Source organism: Argiope bruennichi, chromosome 5 (genome assembly GCF_947563725.1).
Source record: "Argiope bruennichi chromosome 5, qqArgBrue1.1, whole genome shotgun sequence".
Taxonomy (NCBI): Eukaryota; Metazoa; Arthropoda; class Arachnida; order Araneae; family Araneidae; genus Argiope; species Argiope bruennichi.
Window position 1 is genome coordinate 104,092,823 of NC_079155.1, and position 25,867 is coordinate 104,118,689.

Genomic DNA, 25,867 nt, shown 5'->3' on the forward strand with positions numbered 1-25,867 from the left:
ATTTGGTTAATAGTATACAAAAATCGAATTTTTGTTTTAGAACACGTTTTTCTCAACTGATTGAAACAAAAATTTGACAAAAAAAAAACTGCACTTCTAATCATAATATTCTATTAGAATGCAGTCATAAATATTCTTGGGTTTATTTAGTTATTTAAATGTTATTTAGAATACAGAGTATCGAAGAAATCTTATACATTAAGAAGTTATCTAAAAACCAGCAGTAGTGGTCTCCCGAGAGCTTTCTAGTATACTCTCTAATAAACTTGCCATGCCAGAAAACAACTCACATGGCACTGGCGTACAATAGTTACGAAATATTAACATTTGGCGTGAATTTGGCATTTTTACTAAATCTATCGTGACATTCTTGGCGAGTTATTTGGCGATTAATAACTGGCAGGCGGTTAATAGCACCCGAAAATCGAATTTGTGTTTTAGACAGGTTTTTCTCAACCAATTGAAACAAAAATTTGATACAAAATTGCACTTCTAATCATAAAATCCCATATCAAATTTGATATAGTTAAGTTAATGCGTCTTCGAGCTATCGGGTTTACATATTCCAGAAAGTACAGACCAGCACACAATCAACCCGTAGTTGGATTTGGCTCAAAATTTGACAGGTGTCCATATTATAGATGTTAAATCTGTGTATCCGGTTCTATCTATCTAGCTGTCTTCGTTTTGTAATTATCGTGTTAACCCTTTAAAGGGCCATTTTTTTCTAGTCATATTATGTTAAAATATTTTTAGGCTTGAAATTCGAATAAGAAAAGGGATTCATTTAGCTTATTAGATAAATTTAATTTGATTAATTAATTAATTTGGTTAATTAATAATTAACTAACAAATCAAGACCCATCATTTTGTGTGAGATAAAGAACTGAAGCATCTAAGTTTCTGTCTTTCTAAAAAAAATTGCCAGAACTTATGCCAACCTACATAATTTCATACAAAGATTGATAAATTTGGTGGGAAGCATATTTCGCACGGCCCTAGAAAGGGTTAACTTACATTCGAATAGCCGGATAAAGCGACTTTCTCTGAATAAATTTTACTCAAAATGTGATAAGACCGCGGTGGCCTAGTGGTAAGGTCTCGGCTTGTGAGCCGTAGGGTTTCAGATTCGAGACCCGATTCCACCGAAGAACCGTCGTGTAAGGAGGTCTATTGCACGTTAAATCCATCATGCCAAACGCCCTCCCGCTGGTATGGTATGGTATGGTGTGGTGTGGAGAGGGAGGTGTCGTCCTCGTCATCTGACCGCGGTTCAAAATGACCAGGTCTGTCCCAAAATAGCCCTAGTGTTGCTTTACAACGGGACGTTAATATAACTAAACTAAACCAAACAAAATTGATAGAAATCTGCAAATACGATGTAAAGACAGTATGCCGAATTTCAATCGTCGAGCTGAAAACATTTTTGAGTTATCTTTTTCAGACAGACGGGTATTTTCTAAACTTTTTCGAACTCAGAGAGGTCTAAAACAAGAAGATAAGCCAAAATCTAGCGTTCGAATCTTTTCTCTATAATTTGTATACTATACTATACTATACTTTCTCTATACTACATATACGAGAAAGTGAAATATTACTTAATATTGATTAAATATATCTGATAACAAAAATAGATTGTTTTTAAATTATATTTGCACAATAAACATAGAGCAATCTGAATGATGATATCCTGTTCGCGTTACCAAGGAAAGGGCGTGCAGTAGCTTCTGAGGGTAAAGACCCCTGAGCACCCGAGGGCAGAAGTCTGACTTCTAGCTCATAAGAAGATGAAACTCACACATTCGCTTGCACAACCCCTTATTACAGGAGGAGGGGCACATTCATACACCTCACAGATGAAGAACAACCATTCCCGAACCGGGATTCGAACCCGGGACGCCCAGATCACGGGGAAGATGCGCTACCCCTATGCAATGACGCCGTCAGCAAACTGAATTATTAGCTGGAAAGCTTTGCAATTTTTTTTTTATTTTTTTTTTTATTATTTATTTATTTGCAATATTTCTGGAAGCGGTAAGAATGGGGGAGGGGCTGCAGACGACTGTTGAGGGATTATCTAAGGATCATGAATTTTCATGTGTAATACAATTTGGGAAATGTGTACAATGGTTTGGTCTGGGCATCCTGTCATACCCCCCCCCCGAGAATGAGCAGTAAAGTGCTGCATTTGAGATTTTTCTTGAAATAATCAACAAGTTGGTCGAGGGGAGGGGGGGATGAGACACTCGTTCGTTCATGACATATCTATGAATACTACTATGAACTATGAATCTACTTTCATGTGAATTAAAAATTGGCGAAATAGGATCTATAGTTGGTGTGTAAAATAGGTTCTTTGATTTTGACAATTATTTAAAATATATAGGTAACAAAAGTTACTTTAATATTAATTTTAAACTACATAAATATTAAATTTCATAGATTAATTTGGAACTTTTTAATTTTATAACCTGATATACCGAAACGCTTTATATCTATTAAAACAATCTTACTAAAAATTTCTTCCATGGCAAGCACGATAATTTTGTTAAATGAGCAGCTGTAACAATCGGTTCTCTCGATGACCTATAAGAAACATAATCTTAATGTTTACTCGGTTCCCTCAAAACTTGGGATTTCTCCGCAACTTTCGCCGGCATCGCTGCAGCCACGCTCATTTCTTCCCTATCTCGTCTATTCGACAGGTAGACTCGGGGAAGGGGGAGGAGGTAACCAGGTGAGGCAGAGGGAGGGACTGCTTTTTGCCGTTTTCCGCTAGGTGCCACGTCGGTTTGGAAAACTTTCAGTAAGCCAATCAGAAGACCGCTCCCGGGTTGGAAAAGTTTTCACTCTTTCGTCGTGGGGATTTTATTCCGAGTTGTAGGGAATTTTTTCTTATAAAGGCTTCTGTCATTACTTTGCGTTGCGATGCATTTACTTCTGAGTTTCCACTTTTGATTTGAGTATTTTGTGTTAAAAACGTTTTTTTTATCTCAATTAATGGTACTAAAAATATTTTTTTTAAATTTGTAAGAGTATAATTCCCGGATGGAATTGCGTTTCAGCACTTTTACTAAAGTTCTGATATACTTAGTATTAATACTTTTAACAATAAATTTTAATTAATTCAAATGTATCCAAAAATGATTTATTAATTAAAATTTTAAAACTAGGTTTACCATGATTTGGCATATACATATTTCTATAAAAGGGTTTAATAATAGGGTTATAAAGGGATTATATAAGGGTTATATAAGGGCTATAAAAGGGTTAACTCTTAAATACCAAAATGTCTTTTGGTATTTAATTAGAAAAATATAAATTGGCCTACCTATTATGAAGTTAAAATAGAAAAACTTTTCAATTATATATTTTCAATATATTTGCTGGTGTGATGAAAAGGCAGTTCCTCTGTGTTTATTTACTAAAAAAAGTGTTTATTTTCTAATCTAGGTTTTCAAGACCATCTATTCTTTTTCCATCATCTTCTATCAAAACATTGACTTACGCAACTTCTTACTAACAACTTATATTATTTTCTGTCTGACTGACTTTTTGTTTTTGCCTTGCTTTTTATATACACACATTTTAACTTATTTCTATATTTATACCTATATCTATGTGCGTTCCTATAAAGCCGTTGCATATTTAAATATAAATATATGTATTCTCAACAATATTTATTCGAATGGTCAAAATGTCCCCTTCGGTAAAAGAAGATATACTATATACATTCCTCCGAAACTAAATAAAGAAAAAGATAATATTTGCGATTATATGTCTTAATAAATGTAAGCAAAAATTAATTAAAATATTCTTATAAAATAATTTTCTTGAAGAAAGGGTGAGGGGAGCAATTAATCACTGATATGCCGTTAAAATAGATTTGATTTGATTGTTTTTTAATGGCGCAAGGGCCAATACTGGCCAAACTGTGCCAGTTAAAATAGAAGTTACAAAAAATCGAATATCTATTTTAGGCGCTTTTTTTTTCCGATAGATTGAAACAAAAATTGGAAAGAGAATCATACATTTTGTAGTTATCGTGTTCACATATACTCGGACAATCGGACAGACAGACTTCCTCTGATTCGATTTCGCTCAAAATTTAATAGACATCAACAAATTTGGTGTAAAGACCGCATATCGAAATCCGTCCGTTTTCGTGTTCAAAATGTTTCTGAGTTATTGTGTTCATAGACAGAAAAACATAATATTAAAAATATGTTTTTCGTAGGAATTGTTAGGGGAACTTCAAAAGTCGATTTGAATTTCTTGACGATTACATTCGCAAAAAATTTCCTTAAGTCGTCACGATGCTCCGACGTATCAAAGAAATCAAAACGTGTTTAACATTTTCACGACTCGCATATTTGTGAGCTACATATTATTTGCAAATTGTGTGATGCGAAAAGAAGAAATCAAATATCGTTCAAAACAGCAGACTGCTGAAAAAAATAGAGATATTAAATATGATAAATAGTTAATTACTTTTTTATCATTAGGTGCCCATTAAGAAAAGTATTTTGGAAATTTTAATTACAATATTAAAAATTAATCGAAATATTAGCTAACGTTTTTTCAATGTTAACTTTTTCCCAATTTTGAATAACTTTGAAATAAACAGCTTTTCAGTTATATTAATTTTATTTATCTGTCATTTTCCCTTTAGTTTTAATAATTTTTCTTAAAAAACTAAATATTATTTTACAGCATTAATTTTTAATATTTGAATAACTGTATTTATACTTACACCAATTGTGTGTTATGATATTCAGGCCGTTTTTTGTGCAGGTTATGGTTACTATATAATTCAAAGAATTTTTTTTAAATAATATTAGGTCATTCAAATATGAAACATTATCATGATAGAATATTTAAACTAGAAATTTCATTAAAATTTTTTTATAAATTTATGATCGAATGAATCTCAATTAAATGGCCTTTTAGAATTTTACATTAAAAAAAAGAAAGAAATTATTTTTTTAAAAAATCTTAAATCCTGTAGGCAGAAATGTCGTTGAATGATAATGTTTTTTATGTGTTAATTCTCCATCTTTATTTTACTTTAAAAATTACTATTTTTAAAGCAACTATAAACATGGACACGACATTATTTATTTAATATCATCGTAAAACAAATAGTGAAAAAATTCTGTTATAAAATAAAAATGTTTTGAAAAATGAGAAAAAATAGTACGGAAATCAAATAGGTATCATCCAAAATCATTTTTTAATTTAGAGAGATTAATAATTTTGGGTTAACAAAGTTTCCACGTTATTGAAGAAAACATTAACATTACGATAAATTCTTAGTAAATAATCTTATTAAAATCGTTCAAAAATCTTTTTTGGTGTATCCTTTTATCTAGCAAATAATTACATCTAAATTTCTTATTTCTTGATCTAACGGCTTGTTCCTAGCAGGCTAAAATTTATATTTACCTTTTGTGAAATATATTGTCAGAAAATATGCTTGAAATAATTTTTAATTAGTTGAAAATGCAAACTTAAAAAATCTATATGATTGAAAAGATATTTTTTTTTAAATTTTAAGTTGATATAAAAATTATTTTTGCACTGTAATATTTTCGGAAGTTATTGCCGGAAAACAAAAAATTTCATTTAATTTTTAATTAATTAAATTTCTAATTAAAATTTTTTAATGTCTCTCTGATGTACATTTTTCCACCTTCTGAAGTATCTATACGTTACTTTGTAGCTCTAAGTCAAAAGCCTGGCCTATAAGCTCCCTCACACAAAAAAGCATATTCATCTTTATTATAACTATCAAAATTTGGAACTTAAAAATATTTTCCTGAAAAAGGCATAAGAAGACTAAAGACTTGCATAAAATATTGAATTTTAAATGATGGCGAGCATTAATCCTAGCGAATCAAAAGCAACTAGTGTATATAAAAAAAAGAAATTTTATTTTTAATTGATATAATATAAAATTTTGTTTCAATTTGATAATATCCTAAAATACAAATTAAAAAGTACTTTCAATACCAAGTACCAAAACCATTTGCATTGCCTGTTTTCATAACATCTTTCTTCAATAATAAAATATGGTTCTGTACAACTTTAAATGCATTGTTAACTTTAATATCTTTAAATGGAATGCTAATTTTAAATAAATTTCGTTATTGTTCCATTACCATCTTTTAATTCCTCCCATTATTTTAAAAAGAATAATTCAAAGAATTTTTATTTCTAAAATCTCTGCAACAAATATTTTATTTATATTCAAATATACTTTTTTAATCCGGAAATACACTAATAATGAGAAAAAAACCAAAAGCAGATGGTAATTTGATATTGTCTAAAAAATCTTAGTCTACAAGATACAACTTTAATTCAATATTTTGCTTCTCAACATTTTATCAGGGAATTTGCAGCACTTTGATATTTTGAAATTTTAAGTGAAACGTGCATAATATTGTGACTAATTTTTTAATACCAGCAGTAATACATCAAACTGATGTTGGTATAAGTTGAAACACAAATTCTAAAGTCACTATAGCTACTTTCAATTCTACAATTTTTGCTATTTTATTAAAATCGCTGTAAGTGAATATGAAAATCTGACAAGAAGTGAATTCCAAATATTCACTGATCAAAAAATAGGCTTTGATATATTATATACGGAAAGAAAAAAAAAATCTCACAAAAATTTCTATAAAACGCCTAACTGATACTTCAGAAATAACTTACTGCTATAAAATAAGATAATTAGCCAATGAAGTCTGAAATAGAACACGAACCAAAACTCAGGCTTTAATTTTCTCAAAGTTAAATCTTCTAATTATATTCGATGGGAAATTCTATCCAAGAGAAATTTCATTTGCATAAGATAAGCCGCACTTCTATGAATTTTGACAAAAATCGAATGTAAATGGATCTATGAGACAAAAACGATCTTAAAATGATGTAAGCATTAGTAGAATAATAATGGATTTGGAATGAAAATTCTTCTTTTTGAGTCATTTTTATCGGGATTATTACAATTTTTCCCTTTCGTTTTGTATTGCTTATGCATGTTTAATGTGATATTTGAATTGCAAAACACAAAAGAATAAATAAAAATACAACTATCATCTCTCTGTTTCATTTAACCTTATCTATTTTTTTTTCTCTTTATCTTCTTTTTTTTTTTTTTTTTTCTAAATACGAAGTACGTGTTAAGAAAATTTTGCAATTTTTGTTTTAAATCTTGAAATGCGATTTTGGCAAAATTTCGATGTTTTAGACAATTTTAAAACGGGGGGGGGTGAACTACGCCTCTGCATTTGTCTATTTGTATATTAATAGTAAATTTTCAGAAATTCCAAGAGATAAGTGGATCGGATTTAGTATATGACTCTTAAAGAAAAATCACGAATCTATATTAAAATTGTAAATGGAATCAAATATATTTTATGGAATCAAATATATTATTTAATGGAATCAAATATATTTTACGGAATCAAATATATTATTTTATGGAATCAAATATATTTTATGGAATCAAATATATTATTTAATGGAATCAAATATATTTTACGGAATCAAATATATTATTTTATGGAATCAAATATATTTTATGGAATCAAATATATTATTTAATGGAATCAAATATATTTTACGGAATCAAATATATTATTTAATGGAATCAAATATATTTTATGGAATCAAATATATTATTTAATGGAATCAAATATATTATTTAATGGAATCAAATATATTATTTAATGGAATCAAATATATTATTTAATGGAATCAAATATATTTTATGGAATCAAATATATTATTTAATGGAATCAAATATATTTTATGGAATCAAATATATTATTTAATAGAATCAAATATATTTTTGAATATGTATTCAAATTTCTTTAATATGCCATGAAAACACACGAAAAGGATTCAAATTTACATTTATAAATGTATTTAAATTTTGCGCTCATCTAATTCGGATGAAATTATAATTAGTTGTATAAATAACTAGATATGATTCATTTTTTTTAACTTTCTTGGAATCAAAAGCTTAATAATCAAATTATTATCATTAATTAGATATTTTTTTAGATGAAATGAAAGTTTCGATGTTATCGTCTGATAACATAAAGAAGAAAAAAAATATCAATCAAAAAAGTAATTTTAAATATTTCTTGAGAATATTTATAGATTTAACTAGAGAAAATTTAGCTGCTTTGTTTAATCCACAAGCTTTCATTCTACAAAATCAACTGGATTTTTTCAAGGAATTATTACTTATGACAATCAAAAACTTTAGATTGAATCTTGTGAGTTTTTTTTAACCAATTTTATTCTAACAGATACAATTAAGTATATTCCTAAAATTCACTTTGAAAGTAATAACAAAATATCCTTTTTTTAAAAATTGCATGGCAAGTTTCCTCCAACTAGAGCAATAATTTATTTCATCTGAAATAAATCACTGCCTTCTTTTCAAAAAATTAATGTGATTTGTAAAAAAAATGAGCTCAACAAAAAGAAATTATGAAATACCTTAATTAAGAACAAAAAAAATCAAAAATTTAAATATTACTTTTGATTTGTAACTGTTTACATGCTTATTCATATATTTAAACAGCATGTTCCGGAACATTACAATAATGTTCTTTTATCAGCCATTTTTATATTTTCAAATATTTTTCTAAAGATATATGAAATAATAATAAAAGAGAACACCTCAGATAGATTGATAAGTTTTTTTTAACAAATTGAATTAAGATTTATTTTATCAGAGATATTTATGTTTGAAAAAGCTTTCGGTTCAAGATTTTCAATTGAAAACATCGAAATGGAAAAAAAAAATGTAGCCAAAATATTCATTTCAAAAGTTTTAATTAATAATCAAAGGATTTAAAATCATGTTTTATGTCAACATTTAATTAACATGATCCGAATCATTTGAAAAAATATTTTGCTTTCAAACTAAAATGTAATCCCAATATATAAAGAATTTCAATATTATAATAAGAGAATAGAGCAATAAGCAACTCTAGCACGTCTGTTATACAGATACCGAATCGAAACTTCATTCTTATCAACGTCTCGCTATTATTTGACAAATTTCTACTTTTATCAAAATCGCAAAATGTGTTTTTTATTCGTTTGGTGGCAAAAGAACTATCGCGCGCTTCTGCCAGAGCAACCCGTCCGAAAATTCTCCCGCACGAGGAAACTGGCCTAAGATCTTGTGCAACAGGTTCCTAGGCTACCTGTACGGAAACGAGGGACAAAAATCAAAAAACAAAAAGACACGTAGGGAATAAACTCCTCTTACCTGTTGGATAGCGGCGACAACAGCAACCGAGCGATCAGTGCTCAGGTTGAGGTATAGGTTGATGGTGTGTGTGTGTTGTGGTATTGGTTTGGTCGCAGTTTTTTAGTGTTATTTATTTTTTACTTTTACCTCTCTCCCTCTCCCCCTGGCATTCTGGCGGTCCCCGGGTAACAAGCACCAGGGTGAAGGTGTTAATCACATTTTAATTCCGTTTTCGTATTTATTTTTTAAAACTATAATAAACAAACTCTTCTGGTGATGGCAAAGTATCTGGTTGCTATCTATACTGTGACTGCTGGGCTACACGAAGAGCTTGGATGTGACGAACAAGAAATCGTCCTCTTCTCTTGGGTGGTGGTAGACCTCACTAACACAAAGGTAAGAAATATATTCTATTTACATAAAATTTACACCTGCGCAATACCCTTTACAGCGCGGCATGTAAACATATGGAATGGTTGACGCAGAAGAACGTAAAACGAACACTTCTTTTCCATGCTGGTAAAATTCAAATAAAGAATGTTCTTAAAAACGACAATTAAAATTCTTTTAATATCACATTCTAATAATATTCTGTGATTGTTTAAAAGAATATAAAACATATAGCAATGAAGCTTACATTTGCTGTTCAAACGACTTTCTGTCATAAATTTCAAATTGTTTTTTATGGCAATATATCCGAAATCGTCTGCTTATTATTAACACTTTTGTATTTTGTATAGCAGGAATTTTGTTGAAACATAATGCTCTATCGTAGCTTCTTTTTAGAAATTTAATGAACTCTTTTAGCATTTTGTTAAAAGGATAAAATATATAACAGTAACATAGGATGTTCGATTCTGATAGGTATCTACTTAATCAATATGTTTAATCAATTTCTTTTATTATTACATTGTAATCTAAATTTTAATTTTTTTGAAATAAAAATTTGGGAAGAAAATGGCTTTTGCTATTTTTTTTTTAAATTACTGAAAATTATTTTATTTTTCATTCAAAATCTTTGACACGTGAAATATTCAAAGAACAAATATTTATTTAAGAAAACGAGAAAAAACTGAGTTTGCAAAAGTTGTTCTAAGGAACTAAGCAATTTTTCATTTTTGCAAATTTCAGTGATTTCTAAATAAGACAATAACTAGTCACAGAAAGTTTCTAATCGGTAAGAAAATATTCAAATAATTCATCTTGCACTTGACAAATAATTTTTGGGAAAAAAATGCATGGACGCTATTCTCTGTATATTTGGGATTTAATAAATTTTTAATAAATTCCTCTGTGCTCTAGAAAAATAAACTGTCTTTTAAAAGGAACTCATAGAAATTCACGTACCACTTTTTGGAATTCGGGTACTACCAACACTTTTCTAAGATTTTTAGAATTAGAAAGTATAAGCAAATGATCACAAAAATGTTTAAATGCCACAACGTTCTTTGGGAGAAAAAAACATAATTAGGAACATGGCATGGTAAGTCTGTTTATAGCTGTTTATAATTCTTTTAAAAATAACTTGTGCTACGTACCGTTACAAAAATTACCTTGTTTATATAACATAAACTATTTTTCTTAAAATATTCGTTGCAGTAATGATTTCCATCAAATAATTTCCTATGATTTTATCTAATAAAAGTTAGGAACTTCTATGAAAACTATTGCCATGTATGCTTAAATTAAAATGGGAAATAAAAGTAGTAGTATTTATTTAAAATAATGATAATCCTTCAGAGGTTTTAATTGTTTTAATTACAATAAAATTTATTCAAAGTTATGAATTTGATTAATGTTTTTAGCAAACAAAAAAAAATTTAGAACTTTCTGCGAGAAATAGAGATTACTATTTTTAGCCGAAATTCGGAAATATTACTACTTTAAAATAATGCTCTTATTTTGCAAAGAGAAATTCATAAACCTTCATAATTATTTTCCCATTATGCTTTATTCGTATTATAAGAAAGTAACTCAAACAAAAAGTCAAAAAAAAAATGTAACATTGCATAAATTTTAATATGAAATTTCACGGATTATTGATTATATTAGAAAAAAATTAACCTTGAGTTGCATTATAAAATTAGTGAAACTTTTCTGAATTATTAAATGAAATATTTATTTCAGAATTTAAAAAAAAATCATCACCTTCAGAGCATGCATTAAAAACTATTAATCCTTAACATTTTAAATCCCTCCTATTATTGCCACACTTGATTGCATATAAATGTCCTTCAAAATTCCTATAATAGGAAATTATATCATTGATAAATGCACATGGTATCTATTTTTAATTTTAAAAAATAGAAAAATTTAATAATTCCTTGTAAAGGAATCCGCAAATATATGAAAAATAAAATCTGGAAAATTAACTGTTCGAAGTTCTTGATGTCTTTGTCATTATAAGATCTGGTGCAATATTTTCTTAGGAAAGAATATTAGAGTGATCACTCCCTACCATTTAACTATCTCTAATCTAGCATGACAGTTGTTTACCTATAAGCTGAAAAGGTCCGCAGGGGGTTAGGAAGACAACCTCAGTAACATTCTTTTATTCCTTCAATCCTTTCTAACACCCTCAAACCATCATTCGCAGAACATTGACATTTGCTACCTTTCCATTGATAGCGTTATCTATATTTTAAGCTTCAATGGCAAAACAGTTTCCAGTAAAAGTTGGATTATGTGAAATGTCTAAATATTTAAAAGAATTTATACATTTCTATGACACGTAATTTTTTTTTTCTTACCGAATCATTTTTACTGCCAAATTTTCAAAATCTGCTTCTAAAAAAAGGGTTTTGATACTAAGATATCAATTTTAATTCGAGCATTGCTATGAAAGCTTACATCTGAATACACAACCACTAATTTTGTTTAATACAAATTACCTATAAAGTGAATACACATTGGTATTCATTTTATCAACAAGTTTGCAATAAAAAATGGCTTCTGCTAATTGTTTATATTTCAGTTCAATTCAAAGCAAGTCAAAAAACTGTTTTCAAAAGATTTTTCTTTGCTGATCTTTTCTTAAAACATTTGTATATTTAAAAACAACCAATTGTAAAACATGACGTTAGACTTTTCTTTTAGAATGAATTCGTGACAATCTTCCATCGCTTAGCAGTCTCTGTTGCATTTCGTTGATATAAAGATAAGTTTTCAAAGTACGTCTCAGGAATTTATAACCAGTAATAAATTATTAAAGAAATATGTATCTTGTATAAGTATTTTCCATTCTGTGATATGAAGTTCCACTTTTTTCCAAGTTTGTTTTTCATCGAAAGAAATTCTGTGTAATAGAACTTATAAAGAATAGTTTTGTGGTTTAACGGCCCTGTCTTTGTCTTTTGAATTTGAAAACCAAACAGGAAATGTTCTTCAGACTAGTATTAGCCGTACAGAATACAGGTGCCTATTTTTTTTTTTTTTTTTTTGTCTAATTTATTTTAGGAAATAAAGATTTAATACATTTTGTCCGTATATTTGAAAACAAAAATGAATGAAGATATTATTTTATTGATAAAACTGAAGCTATTACTAAAATCTGTCTGATTTTTACGTAGTTTCAAAATTAAAATTATGCATTTGTAGTCTACAAATTGCTTACTTTTCTCAAACAAAGGATAGTAAAAATAGATTTCATGTCTTGTATGCGCATTTCTGTTAAATTATTTCTCTCTCTCGATTTAATATGCATTTCAAATAAATGAAAAAAAGGTATTGATTTTTTTTTAAATCTTTTTAGTGATTATAATTACGTATTCGTAAAATTGTCAAAATGAATGTAAAATTATTATCAAATATTTGTTTCAGTATCAAATTTGCACATTATTCAAAATTATTTCATTTTATTTCCCCAACTGCATACTTCTTTCATAAATTTATCAGCTGGAAAAGTCCGCTTATTTTTTATCTAAATGTACTCAATTAAAAAAAAAACTTTCTGTATTCTATTTAAGGTGCTGTGTGTTTCTTGACCATTCTATTTTTATATGCCGAGAGGTTATATAATCAAGGAACTTAGCACGACTGGAATATTGAACTGTGAATCTCGAATACAAAGATTATAATTTTTTAAATTTATGTATCATAATGGCAGCAGATATGAATGACTAGTATTGAAATTTAATGACTCAAAAGCCATATGAGACATTTGGTGGCAATTGTAATTGGATTTTTGGATCAGATTTTGCTAGTTAGTAGAAATAAATTTTATTATGAAGTTTAACACTATGAATCCATGAATGTCAATAAATTTTCGGACTTTTAATTCTGAGAACATTTTCTTGAGATGAGATGATACAAAAAAATTAATGTAAAATAACAGCCAACACTTATCTAAGTACATATTTTAATATAATTTTATAATAAATTCAAACATTATTCCTTATCCAGCATCTAAATCAATCCAGAGATCAACTCCGTTTTGCATGAGTCTTTAGAGCAATGGAAATTTCGAGTTGATGAAACGTCCCCCCCCCAAAAAAAAAGTAAACATTAGGTTATTTTTCAAAAGCCATTCAATTGTGACAAGGGTCACCCCTTTTGGACCTATTGTATCCTAGAAATGCAACATTCCCCTATTCCTTCTTATGTTATTTGAAAGGATTCTGTGCGATTTAAATAGAACGAACTTAAGATTTGGAACATAATGGCATTTTTTTCATGTCCATATGCTGTTGGAATGCTTCTTCCTCTTTCTAAATTTATGACCCACTTATGAATATATATTCTTTATTTATATTCGGTTATTATATTTCTTTATGTGTGCTGATTCTGAACACACATTTTCCAAATCGACACGGCATGAAATTAAAAACCATCGGGAACGGTCTTGTCAAGATTTTCTAGCGTACTCTCTAATGAATTTGTCATGCCAGAGAACGCCTCACATGGCACTGGCGTACAATAGTTACGAAATATTAACTTTCGGCTTGAATTTGGCATTTTTACGGAATATATCGTGTCGTCTTTGGAGAGTTATTTTGCTATTAATCCCTGGCATGTGTTAACAGTATCTAAAATCGAATTTATGTTTTAGACACGATTTTTTTTAATCGAATGGAGCCAAAATTTGACTATATTAGCCACAAAATCCCATACCAATTTCATATATTTAAGTTACTGCGTATTTGAATTATTGCATTTATATTTTTCTGAAAGTACAGACCGATGGACATTCAACCCATAATTGGTTTTGGCTCAAAATTTGACAGGTGTATACACCGTATATATTAAATCTGTGTATCAATATCATCTATCTAGCTATTTTAGTTTTGTTATTATCATGTTAAATTACACTCGAACAGAGGACAGATGGACTTCTTCCGAATAGATTTTACTCAAAATTTGATAGAAATTTGCTTTGAAGACCGTATACTATATATATATATATATATATATATATATATATATATATATATATATATATATATATATATATATATATATATATATATATATATATGTGTGTGTGTGTGTGTGTGTGGTTCTTGGGTGTGTGGTGCATTAGAAGCTGTTGGGATCTGTTGCGAAATATCCGACATTTGTAAGAATATTTGCCAACATTTAATAGTTGAAGAAACAAATTCACTTCATGCTTTAGATTTTACAAAAATAATTGATTATTCGCGATTATTATGAGTTTATTTTCTTTAAATGAAAATTTATTTCATATATGAATTTAACATGCATGCTCTTATTAAATATTTAAGGTTTAAATTTTTTCTATATATTATTTGGCATATTTTATTTAAAAAAAACATCCTTGTAATTAAATATCACATATTGGAATTGCTAATATTCAAATAAATATTGTGAATTTTGTTAAAAATACAAATAAATAAATAGAATAGTTTTGCACTGAATTAATATTTATTATGAATGTCTTTTGAAACAAATATATCCTAATCAATTCGAGAGATTATTAAAATGTTTTATAGCTATCAAAAATACAAAAGAGATCTCATAGTACTGTTGGGATCTGTTGCGAAATATCGGACATTTGTAAGAATATTTGCCAAAATTTAATAGTTGAAGAAACAAATGCGCACATTGTTTTGTGACAAAAAATCTAAATATGCTGTACATTTTTAAAAAAAATCGAACTTCTTATGGAAACCAACTACAACGATTGTAGCTGCATAAAACCACTTTATTCCAGTCGGTTTTCAGTATTTCCAAAGAAAATTGCACATACGATTTGAAGTTGAATCATTTTTTTTATCGTTTGGATTCTTGAAAAGTACCGTAAACTGTCTTTCAAACCTTGGAACGATTTATTTATTTTATGTATTTCTGGAAAAAAAAATAGAAAGCTTTGTCTAAAGAATTTCGTGGAAGACTAACTTCTTTTATGTCTGAAATTTTAAGCGAGTTCAGAAACCTCTACTAGTCTTGCATTTCAGTTGTTCACAAGAAAGTATATCAAATCGGGGTTTGTCGAATTCAAAATGAAGCCTTTTACAATGTATCATATCAAATATAGTTTCTGCAGTTTTACACCATTGTTTATCAACCATTCACAATGAGAATTTTTCACAATCATTCGTGTTCTTCTCTAATATAAAGTTTTTGAAATAAGATTAAAGATTATAAAATTCGTCCTGGATCCCTTGCTAAAAGAAGTTGTTCTAAAGAATAAAGAAATATTTTACAAGAAGTAAATCAGAAGAAAAAATAATTTTATTAATAGAAATGGCGAAATGCAAATATCCAAATGAATTCAGAATAATTCTAATGCAAGTCAGGAAAACCTACCCCAGAATTTCGAATGACGCGCATTCAAATCTGTGGCCTCGAATATTTTAAGTTAAAATTTTACGGGACAGATCGACTGAAGGAGTGACGCATTCTGGCAGGCGTTCTTTTACTTTCTGTCCTCGGATTTAAAGCTTGAGGTTTTTACATTGTGATTTAAACATTTATCACAATTTTGTGCTCTCAAACAGATATGTATATTTTTTTTAAATTTTCTTTTTAGTTCGATTTTATACTGAAATCTAAGCAACAGGGGGAAAAAATCGACTTTTTTTGTACATCGAGATTTAGAGGTGTTTTATCATGAAACATTTTATATTGTTTCAAGGATTATATCTTCATCAATATAGTCTTATTTCGCAAATCGTCGTTTTTTGTTAATACTAAAATAGTACAACTTGCTTTCTTTGAATTCTCAAGGAAAGAGAACAAACTCGTGATAAAGAGCGCTTGATGCAATTTTTTTTCTATATGCCATTACAAAAAAAGGAGGGAAGATGTCTATTTTAACCCTGCAATTTTTAAAGTCCGCCGTAATTTGTTAAATAAAAGAATTAATTTCGATAAATATAAGGAAAATAATCGTAATTAGAGGTTTATTTATTTCTTTTATGTTGAAAACTTTATTCAGTAGGAATGACATCTTTGGGTAATATAAAAAAAAAGTCTTTCAAAACAATTAAAGATTTTTCACTTCCTTTTAACATTATTTTTGATATTTTTTAATTTACTTTTAATTTTTAAAAATTTACTAACTTTGTTAGAGTGAAAGAATAGCTCCATGGCACGCAAAAGGTAATGACAGAGGTTAGATTTCGATACAGGATCGATATTTTTATAACGAAATACTTTCTTGCCAGACTGATTGCCATAGATTGATTGATTTTACCAGACATGCAAAAGAAAATGATAGAAGTTAGATTTCGATACCGGATCAATATTTATGTATCGTAATGCTTTCCTGCCAAATTTTGTAAAAGGATTTTTGTTAAAAATCAGCATTCTGGCAATAATATAAGCCATTTCATGAAATGATAAATGTGCGAAATATTAAATATTTCATACAATTTAATTCTTGGATTCATTAGATCAAGTATTTTACCAGATTCAGTAATTCTAATCTCATATTTAAAAATAGCAAATGCTTAAAATTTAGTAGGAAGAAAATTACTATTTTTATCGTGAGAAGAAATCGGGAGAAAATTAATCTGATTGGCTGAAAAGCAAACAAGCGGGACAACATATTCCAGCGCATGAATTAACAAGTCTGTTTTCTTTTACTTAGTTGAAAAATTACGCGTCTATTTTTGAAAACACACGTGACTGATTTCATCGAATACGTGCAATATATTGATTGTTTCCGATTTTGTTTGGTAAGTTGTTATAGTGTCTATCAAAGTGAAAAAAACAAATATCAATTTTCTATTTTTCGTTTCTATGTTTCTTGCACTGTCCTTGTTTTTATTATGATTATTATTTATTAATATAGTACTGGTTATATTCAACTAAATGGAGTTTTATCTTCAAAACATACTCATACAAAATGAGATACATAAAAATGCTCAGATAAAAAAAGTAGCTTCATTCGATCGGCCTCATATTTAATGGAGATCTTAAATGGAATGTATTCACTTGACTTCACGGTGATGAGATAAATATTATTGCGTATACTCTAAATAATCATTGTCTTATCTGGTTTATGTGTAAGCCATCTCCTTCTTGTACAATGTATTGGATTAGAAAATTAGAGCGGTATGATTGGCATGTATTATTCGTCTGCTTAGATTTATTCCATTCTTTGGGTACATTTTCTTTGCGTACTCTTTTTTAAAACTCTCATCCGAGATAATACTTATTATTTTCAGATATTGATAAGCTTATCTAATGACTTCTTTTATATAAATCGTTTTATTTTTAAATTTTAGTCCTAATAATCTTACCTACGAGTAAAAAGCTGCAAATAAAATTATCGTCTGCGGATGGAAAATAAAATTATTCATTATGAAAACAAATATCGCAAATATAATGATATCCGAAATAAAAAAAATTGTAGCATCATGGTTAGTAAAAATAAGGAAAACATTTTTTTTTTTAATTTTTTTCTTCTATGAATAAAAACAATAATTTTTATTGTCCTCAAAATATTAGGCTGATCAATAGTCAATTAAAACCTTGCTTGTGGAATCGTTCAGCTTGTTTATAACAATTTATGAAAATAAAGCTAAAAAATACAAGACGAATATCAAATAGCATTAAACCTGGTCATTTAATTTATTATAATTTTTATTTTCAAATTGTAATAGTTACTTTCATTATTTCAGTAATATGACTGCAACTATTAATGACTTACAGAATTATAATGGAGGATTAGATAGATTGATTGATATTAATAGATTGAGAAAGTGTTCTTAAAGAATCGTGAAAATTTAAGTTATTTTTTCTGTCAACTAATTTTGTATTATTATTATCTTTTACTGTTCTAAAATACACGTTAATTCCCCCTTTATTTTTCTTTTACTATTGACTACTTTCTATCAATAGATCAGACCCTACTGCAAATGGGATATGGAAATGGCAGGCAGAAACTATTCGTTGAATCAATTAAATATGAAATAAAAATTCATATTTGTTTTACTTCAAATACAATTAATGCTACCATGATTATTGATTTTTTTTTAAATTACCATAATCGTCCAGAAACAAATTAATTTTATTAAACTTTAATCTTGCAGTTCCTGTTTCCACTAATATGAATTTAAGTTACTTTATATTATCTGAAAGTTACTTTGATTTGTCAAAAAAAAGAGTAATCTTTCTTTCCATTTATATTTGGTTTTGCCCAAAATTGTTTTCATCAAGGTAGAGTAGCTTTTTAAGTTTACTCCTCCATTATAATAATAAGAGCTTTCTGTGGACTCCAGCGGTTATGGTTGGGAAAAATTTGTGGTAACGAATTTATTAAAATAAAGTTGTAAAGCATTTTTTTTCTAAATAATTCCTTTTTATGGATTATTTAAAAAAAATCGCCTCCTTAAAATTAAAAAAACAATAACATATCAGGGAATATTCATTACTAAAATCTAGCTAAATTTTTTTGTTAAAAGAGACATTGAATCTTTTTATCCTATTTAATAAGAAAAAATGCTTTGGTGGATATTTTAATGTCCATAAGTTTGCACAAATGTGGGTTTTCCCACAGAAATAAAAAGTTTTATGTAATCCTGCTGTTAACACTAAAAGGTACTTTGATGATGACAATTACTTCCACGGAAAACCAAATGACTTATATCTTTAGCAATTAACTCCACTCAACCGACATCGCGATATAATTACGAATTTTATTCCTAATTTGAGCTTTATTTCTTCACATGGGTCATATTTTATTGCCAGAGAATAATTTTAAAAAAAAGACAATGTTTTGGAGACATAAATTGATGCGAGACTTGCTATGAACTATTCTACAAATACCGATTCAAAAAAAGATGTTCAAATAGTATAGTAGCAAAGATAACTAGAAATCAAATATTTATTCTTCTCTCCTCTTTGTGATATTTAGCCTTAAAAAGTGAAGTTAACACATTGTGGGGATTGCTATATCACTACTCACTATGTGATCTGGCCGGCAGGAATTTAATATTTCTTTCCCAACTGGAAAGAGCACGGATTCTAAAACCCTCCGCGCTTTTGCGCATCCGTTAGGATGGGTTTAATTCTGCAAAATAGTGTTAGAGGAAAGGAGATGTTTACATTTAACAATAAAGTAAATTCCGGAAATGAGCACATCCTTCCGCGTGTCACCCCTTGCGAGATAGAATCGTTGAAGAATGGCCGTCTCAGAATACTGAAACGAATAGTACTTCTATTTGTTCTATTAATTTTTCTTGTTTTCTTCTTCTTTTTTTGTATAAAATAAATATATCCTTGTTCTTGTTAAAATGCTGTAGCGTTTCCTGAAGCCCTGAACATTTAAGAAGAGGAATCGATTTATCCGCTATAAGTGGTGACTGTATCACTACCCGCTATGAAATCTGGCCGGCACGAATTTAATATTTCTTTCCCAACTGGAAAGAGCTACTTCTACTTGTTCTGTTAATTTTTCTTGTTTGTTCTTTTTTTTTTTTTTTTTTTTTTTTGTGTAAAACTATTCTTGGTCTTGTTAAAATGCCATAGTGTTTCTTGAGGCTCTGAATATTTAAATGGAAGAATCAATCTATCCCTCAAGACTAGAGCTCGAGGTAAATGTATTTCTTTCACGTATTCCTATCATTATATTATTAATGACAAAATTAAAATAAAAGTTTTGAGAAACATCAATTTCCCGTTCACCCAGCTTGATTATGGATATAAGATTTGCATAACGTAATGTTATTTCAACTGTCGAGTTCTGTTATTAAAACCATAGGTACTAAAGTTTTTTTTTACGCATATAAAATATTGAATACCAGTGATAGGAAAAAACCTAAAAGTAGGAGCTAAAACCAATGACTAAAATCAAATAAATAAAATCCTTATCGTACCAAGGATTCGAACAGAGTAGATTTAAAACTCTAGAATCAATAAATATATTTGTGTTGATTTGTACATGCGTCGTAACTCAAACTGCAGTATTTACAGAATGTGTAGAGGCTATGTATTTTCTGACATACTTTTTTAAAAAAGATGGGCATGAACTTATTTTTTTCCTTGAAATCTAATATTATGCACTCTTCATAAAACTTCGACGGATATTTCACCTGGCAAAATTAATTGAGAAAATGCTTCGTTTCCTGCTTTTTAAATTGAGAAAAATAGATTGATTGTTTATTTAGAAATTTATTTCTTCTTTATGATGCTTAAGGTGGTAATAAATATGTCATAAAATACTGATGTGTTTTGAATGACATGTCTGTGTAAAGGTCATACAAACAGTTTATGTTGTAACTCTAACTACTTCATGTTTTTTTTCTATTTCTTCATCCTAAACAACCTGTCGTTTCTCTCGTACATTTCCTTGTCTATAGTAATAAAGTACAACTTTGTTGCTTTGGCTTCAAGATTATCGTACCTTTATACCATTTTATTCTTCGGGTTATTTAGAAAACCAGAAAAGATACCATTTCTGTCTTATTCTAGTTAATACAGCTCAGAGAAACTCAGTATCCTTTGTAACGATACTGGCAATCAAATCTTCTTCTTTAGGGGCTTGCAGACTATTTTAAACTTCTTGGAAATCGCGCCCCTTTTTTCATTTAGTAATAATTAAAAAAGAAAACGATTTGAAATTTTTATTTACTAAAAATTAATGAAATCCTTGTTGATTTCCTTTACTATTTTTACTTAAGATTATTAAAATTTCGGATAGACAGAAATACGAAAAATTTTGCGATTCCATTTAGAATTACAAGTTAAAGAAAATGATTTGAGTTGTTCAAAAAAACTGAAATGAATCAAAAATACGTAAGTTTACGTAATAATTACGTAATAATACGTAAGTTTACGTAATACGTAATAATTTAAATCGTAATTTATCTTTTAATTTTTGTCGAAGTAAATCGTTAAATTTTAATCGAAGTAAATCGTAATTTAATTTAAATTGTAATTTACCTTTTAATTTTAGTCGAAGTAAATCGTTTATTTATTCGAAATTTTCTGCTCAGTAGTCAATTATCTTTCCAAAAATTCAACCTGTATTATCTAGATAAAAATATTAGATCCTGTAAAAAATATCAAATAACTTAATTTGAATTTGAGATTCAACGAATGTAATCTCCGAAAAGAATAATTATATTTAATGCTCATTATAGTAGGTTAGATTGTAAAATTTCTTTTTACATTTGTTCTGTATAAAAATTCGAGCTCGATAAAATAGCTCAAAATCATGATCTATCAAATATACTAGGAAATTGAGTATTTGGAAAAGTAAAAATGGTTGTACAAGTTCAAAATTCAAGGCTGTGTTGAAAAGTTATCATGATATGAATATTCAATGTTTCCACAATATATTGCTATCTTAAAATTCCTTTAGCTATTTTCATTTTCATTCAAATAGCGTATAACTGATACTTGTTTCATGTAATGAATCTCTCTGCTTTGCCTTAATTAACCCTGTGTTTCATCTCTGACAACAATTCACATTTGTTACAACGTTTTATTATCACAATTATTGCAGCTCTATTAATTCTTTTACAAGGAAATAAATGAAAAGCATCTAATCGTCGGAATCGCCCGATTCAACAATGTCAGATTCAGCTATTAGCTGACATTTTACAAAAGGTTTTTTTTTTTTTTTTTTTTTTTTTGTCACTTTCTGATGAAGAATTTTGCTAAATAATTGAATATTCTTTTTAGGAATATTCTTTTTTCCTTTCTTGTTCTGTGATGTAAAAATTGCAGGAAACAATACTGGTTAGTCGTGTTTTTCGATCCAAAAAGCCAAAACAGAATAAATAAAGCAAAAATTCGTGCGGATTTTCAGACGCATCAAGATTTTTTTGATGTTTCATGAAAACAGACTTAAGCAGCCTTTAATATTTGCAACACGTTTCGTATATCGGATAAAATATATATTACGCATTGCATTATGGGATTACGTAACATTAATTGTGGATGCTAGCTTGAAGACACGATTAAATATTCACTGTGTTTACAATGGGATTTTAGAGAAGTTTCTTGGAACTGCGCATGTATCAATATAAGTAAAAGTTAAAGACATTACTTTTTACTTTCATGTATACGTAGTATAGAGGAAGTATAGTAATCGTCAAAAAATTCGAACCCTAGATTTTGACGAATTTCCACATTTTAGATCTGAGTTCGAAAAACATATTTTTGGAAAATGACCGACAGTCTGTCTGTGACAAAGATAACTCAAAAACGCTATAACTCAAAAATGCAATGAGTTAAATGTATCAAAATTGGTATGGGATTTTGTGACAAATATGGCTTTTAACAAATTTTTGCTTCAATCAATTGGGAAAAAAGCATCTAAAATATAGGTTCGATTTTCAGATGTTATTAACCGCATATCAGAGCTTGATAGTAAAATAACTCGCCAATGTTGGCACGGTAAAAATACTAAATTCACGCCAAAAGTTGATGTTTCGTATTATTACACGTTATTGCCATGTGAGGCGTTCTCTGATATAACAACTTTTTTAGAGAGTATGCGAGAAAGTTTTGCGAAGACCACACCCGATGATTTTTTTACCATCATTTTTATGAACTTAAAAACTTTTATAAATTTTTATAGCATAAAATGCTAACTTTCTTGTATTTTAAAAATACATTTCTCACAAAATGTCAGATGAACCAGGGGGGAAAGCCAGTTGCACTCACTTTTCGTTTAACAGTAATATAAATCAAGTAGTCTTAAATTATTTAATTTTAGAACGCATTAAGCATATTGCTGTAGGAGAGGATGTGACGTCGCATACAGTTGGGATAACGAGAAAAAATAACATGCAATTACATGTCATGCGCAGTTAAGCTTGTCATGTGACTCTTATATTATGTGAATTCACTCCTTTGCCAAAATGTATAATGGCGATCGAGCGATGAATAATATTTTTTATCTTGATTTCCAGCAAAGTAAAAAGAAAGAAAGAAACATATAATTTTTAAATTTTCCTTGGTTCAGTTATTTCTCTATAGAATTCTAATTTCGAAAAAAATTAGAAACGCTTTTTTTATAATATAAATACTGATAGCTGTGGTTTATAGATTTAATATAACCAGCAGGATTTGCCTCCCGACAACTTTTATAAAGTTGTAATAAACTTGTCTTGTCGGAGAACGTCTTGTTGGTATTGGCGCACTATAGTTAAGAAATATTAATCTTTGGAGTGAATTTGGCATTTTTAGTGAATCTATCTCGTTATCATTGGCGAGTTATTTGGCGAATAATCTGATATGCCGTTAATAGTACCCGAAAATCGAATTTGTGCTTTAGACATTGGCGCACTATAGTCAAGAAATATTAATCTTTGGCGTGAATTTGTAATTTTTAGTGAATTTATCGTGTTATCCTTGGCGAGTTATTTGGCGAATAATCTTTGGTATGCTGTTAATAGTATCCGAAAATCGATTTGTGCTTTAGACATGTTTTTTGAAACGACTGAAACACAAAACTGCACTTGTAGTCACAAAATTCCATGCCAGATTTGATGTATTTAAGTCATGGCATTTTTGAACTATCGCGTTTATAAGTTTTGGAAGTTATAGAACGACAAAAACTCAACCCATTTTTACATTTGGCTCAAAATTTGACGGGTGTCTCTACACTGTAGGTATTAAATCTGTTTACTGAATCTTATCTAACTAGCTCTATTCATCTTGTAGTTTTCGCGTTGACTTATTTCTTCAAAATTTGATACAAACTGCAAATTTGGTGTAAACACCGTATACTAAATTTCAACCGTCTAGCTCAAAGAATTTTTTAGTTATTTTTATCACAGAGAGACAGATGAACATTTTCCTAAAACAGTTTCTTCGAACTCAGGAAAGTGTAATACGTGAAGATTTATTAAAATCTCGAGTTCGAATTTTTTAATGATTATTATGCTTTCTCTATATTACATATATGACAAAGTAAAAATGCAATTTCTGACAATTAATAAGAATTTATTCGTATCATAGTTTCAAAACTTTTTGTATAGTAATTAGAATAATTTCGACATAAAATATATTTTTCAGTTATTAACTTGCTAAGTTAATTTTTGAAATTATATTATTTTTCATTAAATACATGTTTCCCGTTCACGAATTTACGCAAAATAGACGTACTGATAAAGTGCTTCATGAAAAGCGCTCATCTGATAGTAAAATATTATTCCGATTTTAGATTTTAACTTGGAAACAAAATGTGTGTGTGTTCAGTAAAATTAGATTGATTTTCATATTATCTTTTGTCTTTTTAATACTTTAAAAAATAATTTAGTATATTTTACGGCAATACTTTTTATTGCTTCAGTTACTGGATTTATATTCAGCGTGTTGAGACGATATTAAAAACATTTTGTATATATTTTTTATCACTTCAAATGCATTTGCATCATTTATTCAAATGCATTTTTTAAAAAATGATTGAAACAAGCCTAAAACATTATCATGCTTCGATATTTCAGACTATAGTTTTGAATCTTGTTCAATTTTTTTTTTTTTTTTTTTTTTTTTTTTACTTTAGAATCACTTTTTTAGAAAAATGACCCTTTTACCCTACTCTCAATGTTAGATAGCCTGATACAAATTAGACTTTCACACGATTCTTTGGTAAGAACAACAGGTGTGTCGTCTGCCTCCCACATCCCCTATCACGTATTCGTTTTTAATAATAATGACCGTTTTATCAGAGTGGAGGGGGACAGCTGCTTCAAGTGCGATTAGAGCATTATCTTCTGCGGCCGTGAGTCGCTTCTTTACTCTTCGCTGCTGGGAGATTCCCAGCAAACCGACTTCTGTTTCGCTTCATGGAGGCCGCCATCTTGCGTGTGATGTCCCCACAACACCTGCGCGCATGTCTGGTGAAGAACTCACGGCGGAATCGGGGATCGTATACAAAATGTAATTGGAATTAGGCTTTTTAGATTATTAATAATCAGCGATTTTTATAGAATTATGTTGAATTTTGGTTTGAATTTAAGGAACAAAAATATAAATACGATTTAGACATGCCTTAATTTAGAAGCTATTAAGACTTTTTAGAAGCTATTAAGACTTTTCAGCTATGTTAAAAAATAAAAATCAATTGGATTCTAAGTCTTTAAAATGAAAATAGAACATGCAAATATATATTTCTTGATATTTTTCTTTTATAACTTTTGAATCTAATAACTGATTTTTCTTTTATAA

The 25,867-nt window shown here is 28.7% G+C and overlaps 1 protein-coding gene across 1 annotated transcript in view; it reads left to right on the plus strand.

Annotated features, from left to right (window-relative positions):
* Positions 1 to 9,309: 9,309 nt before the first annotated feature.
* Positions 9,310 to 25,867, plus strand: part of LOC129968598 (RNA-binding protein fusilli-like) — a 134,443-nt gene continuing 117,885 nt past the window's right edge. Inside the window, exon 1 of the mRNA XM_056082658.1 lies at positions 9,310 to 9,673. Coding sequence (XP_055938633.1) covers positions 9,554 to 9,673 — 120 coding nt within the window. The 5' untranslated portion in view covers positions 9,310 to 9,553. The remainder of the gene's footprint in view (positions 9,674 to 25,867) is intronic.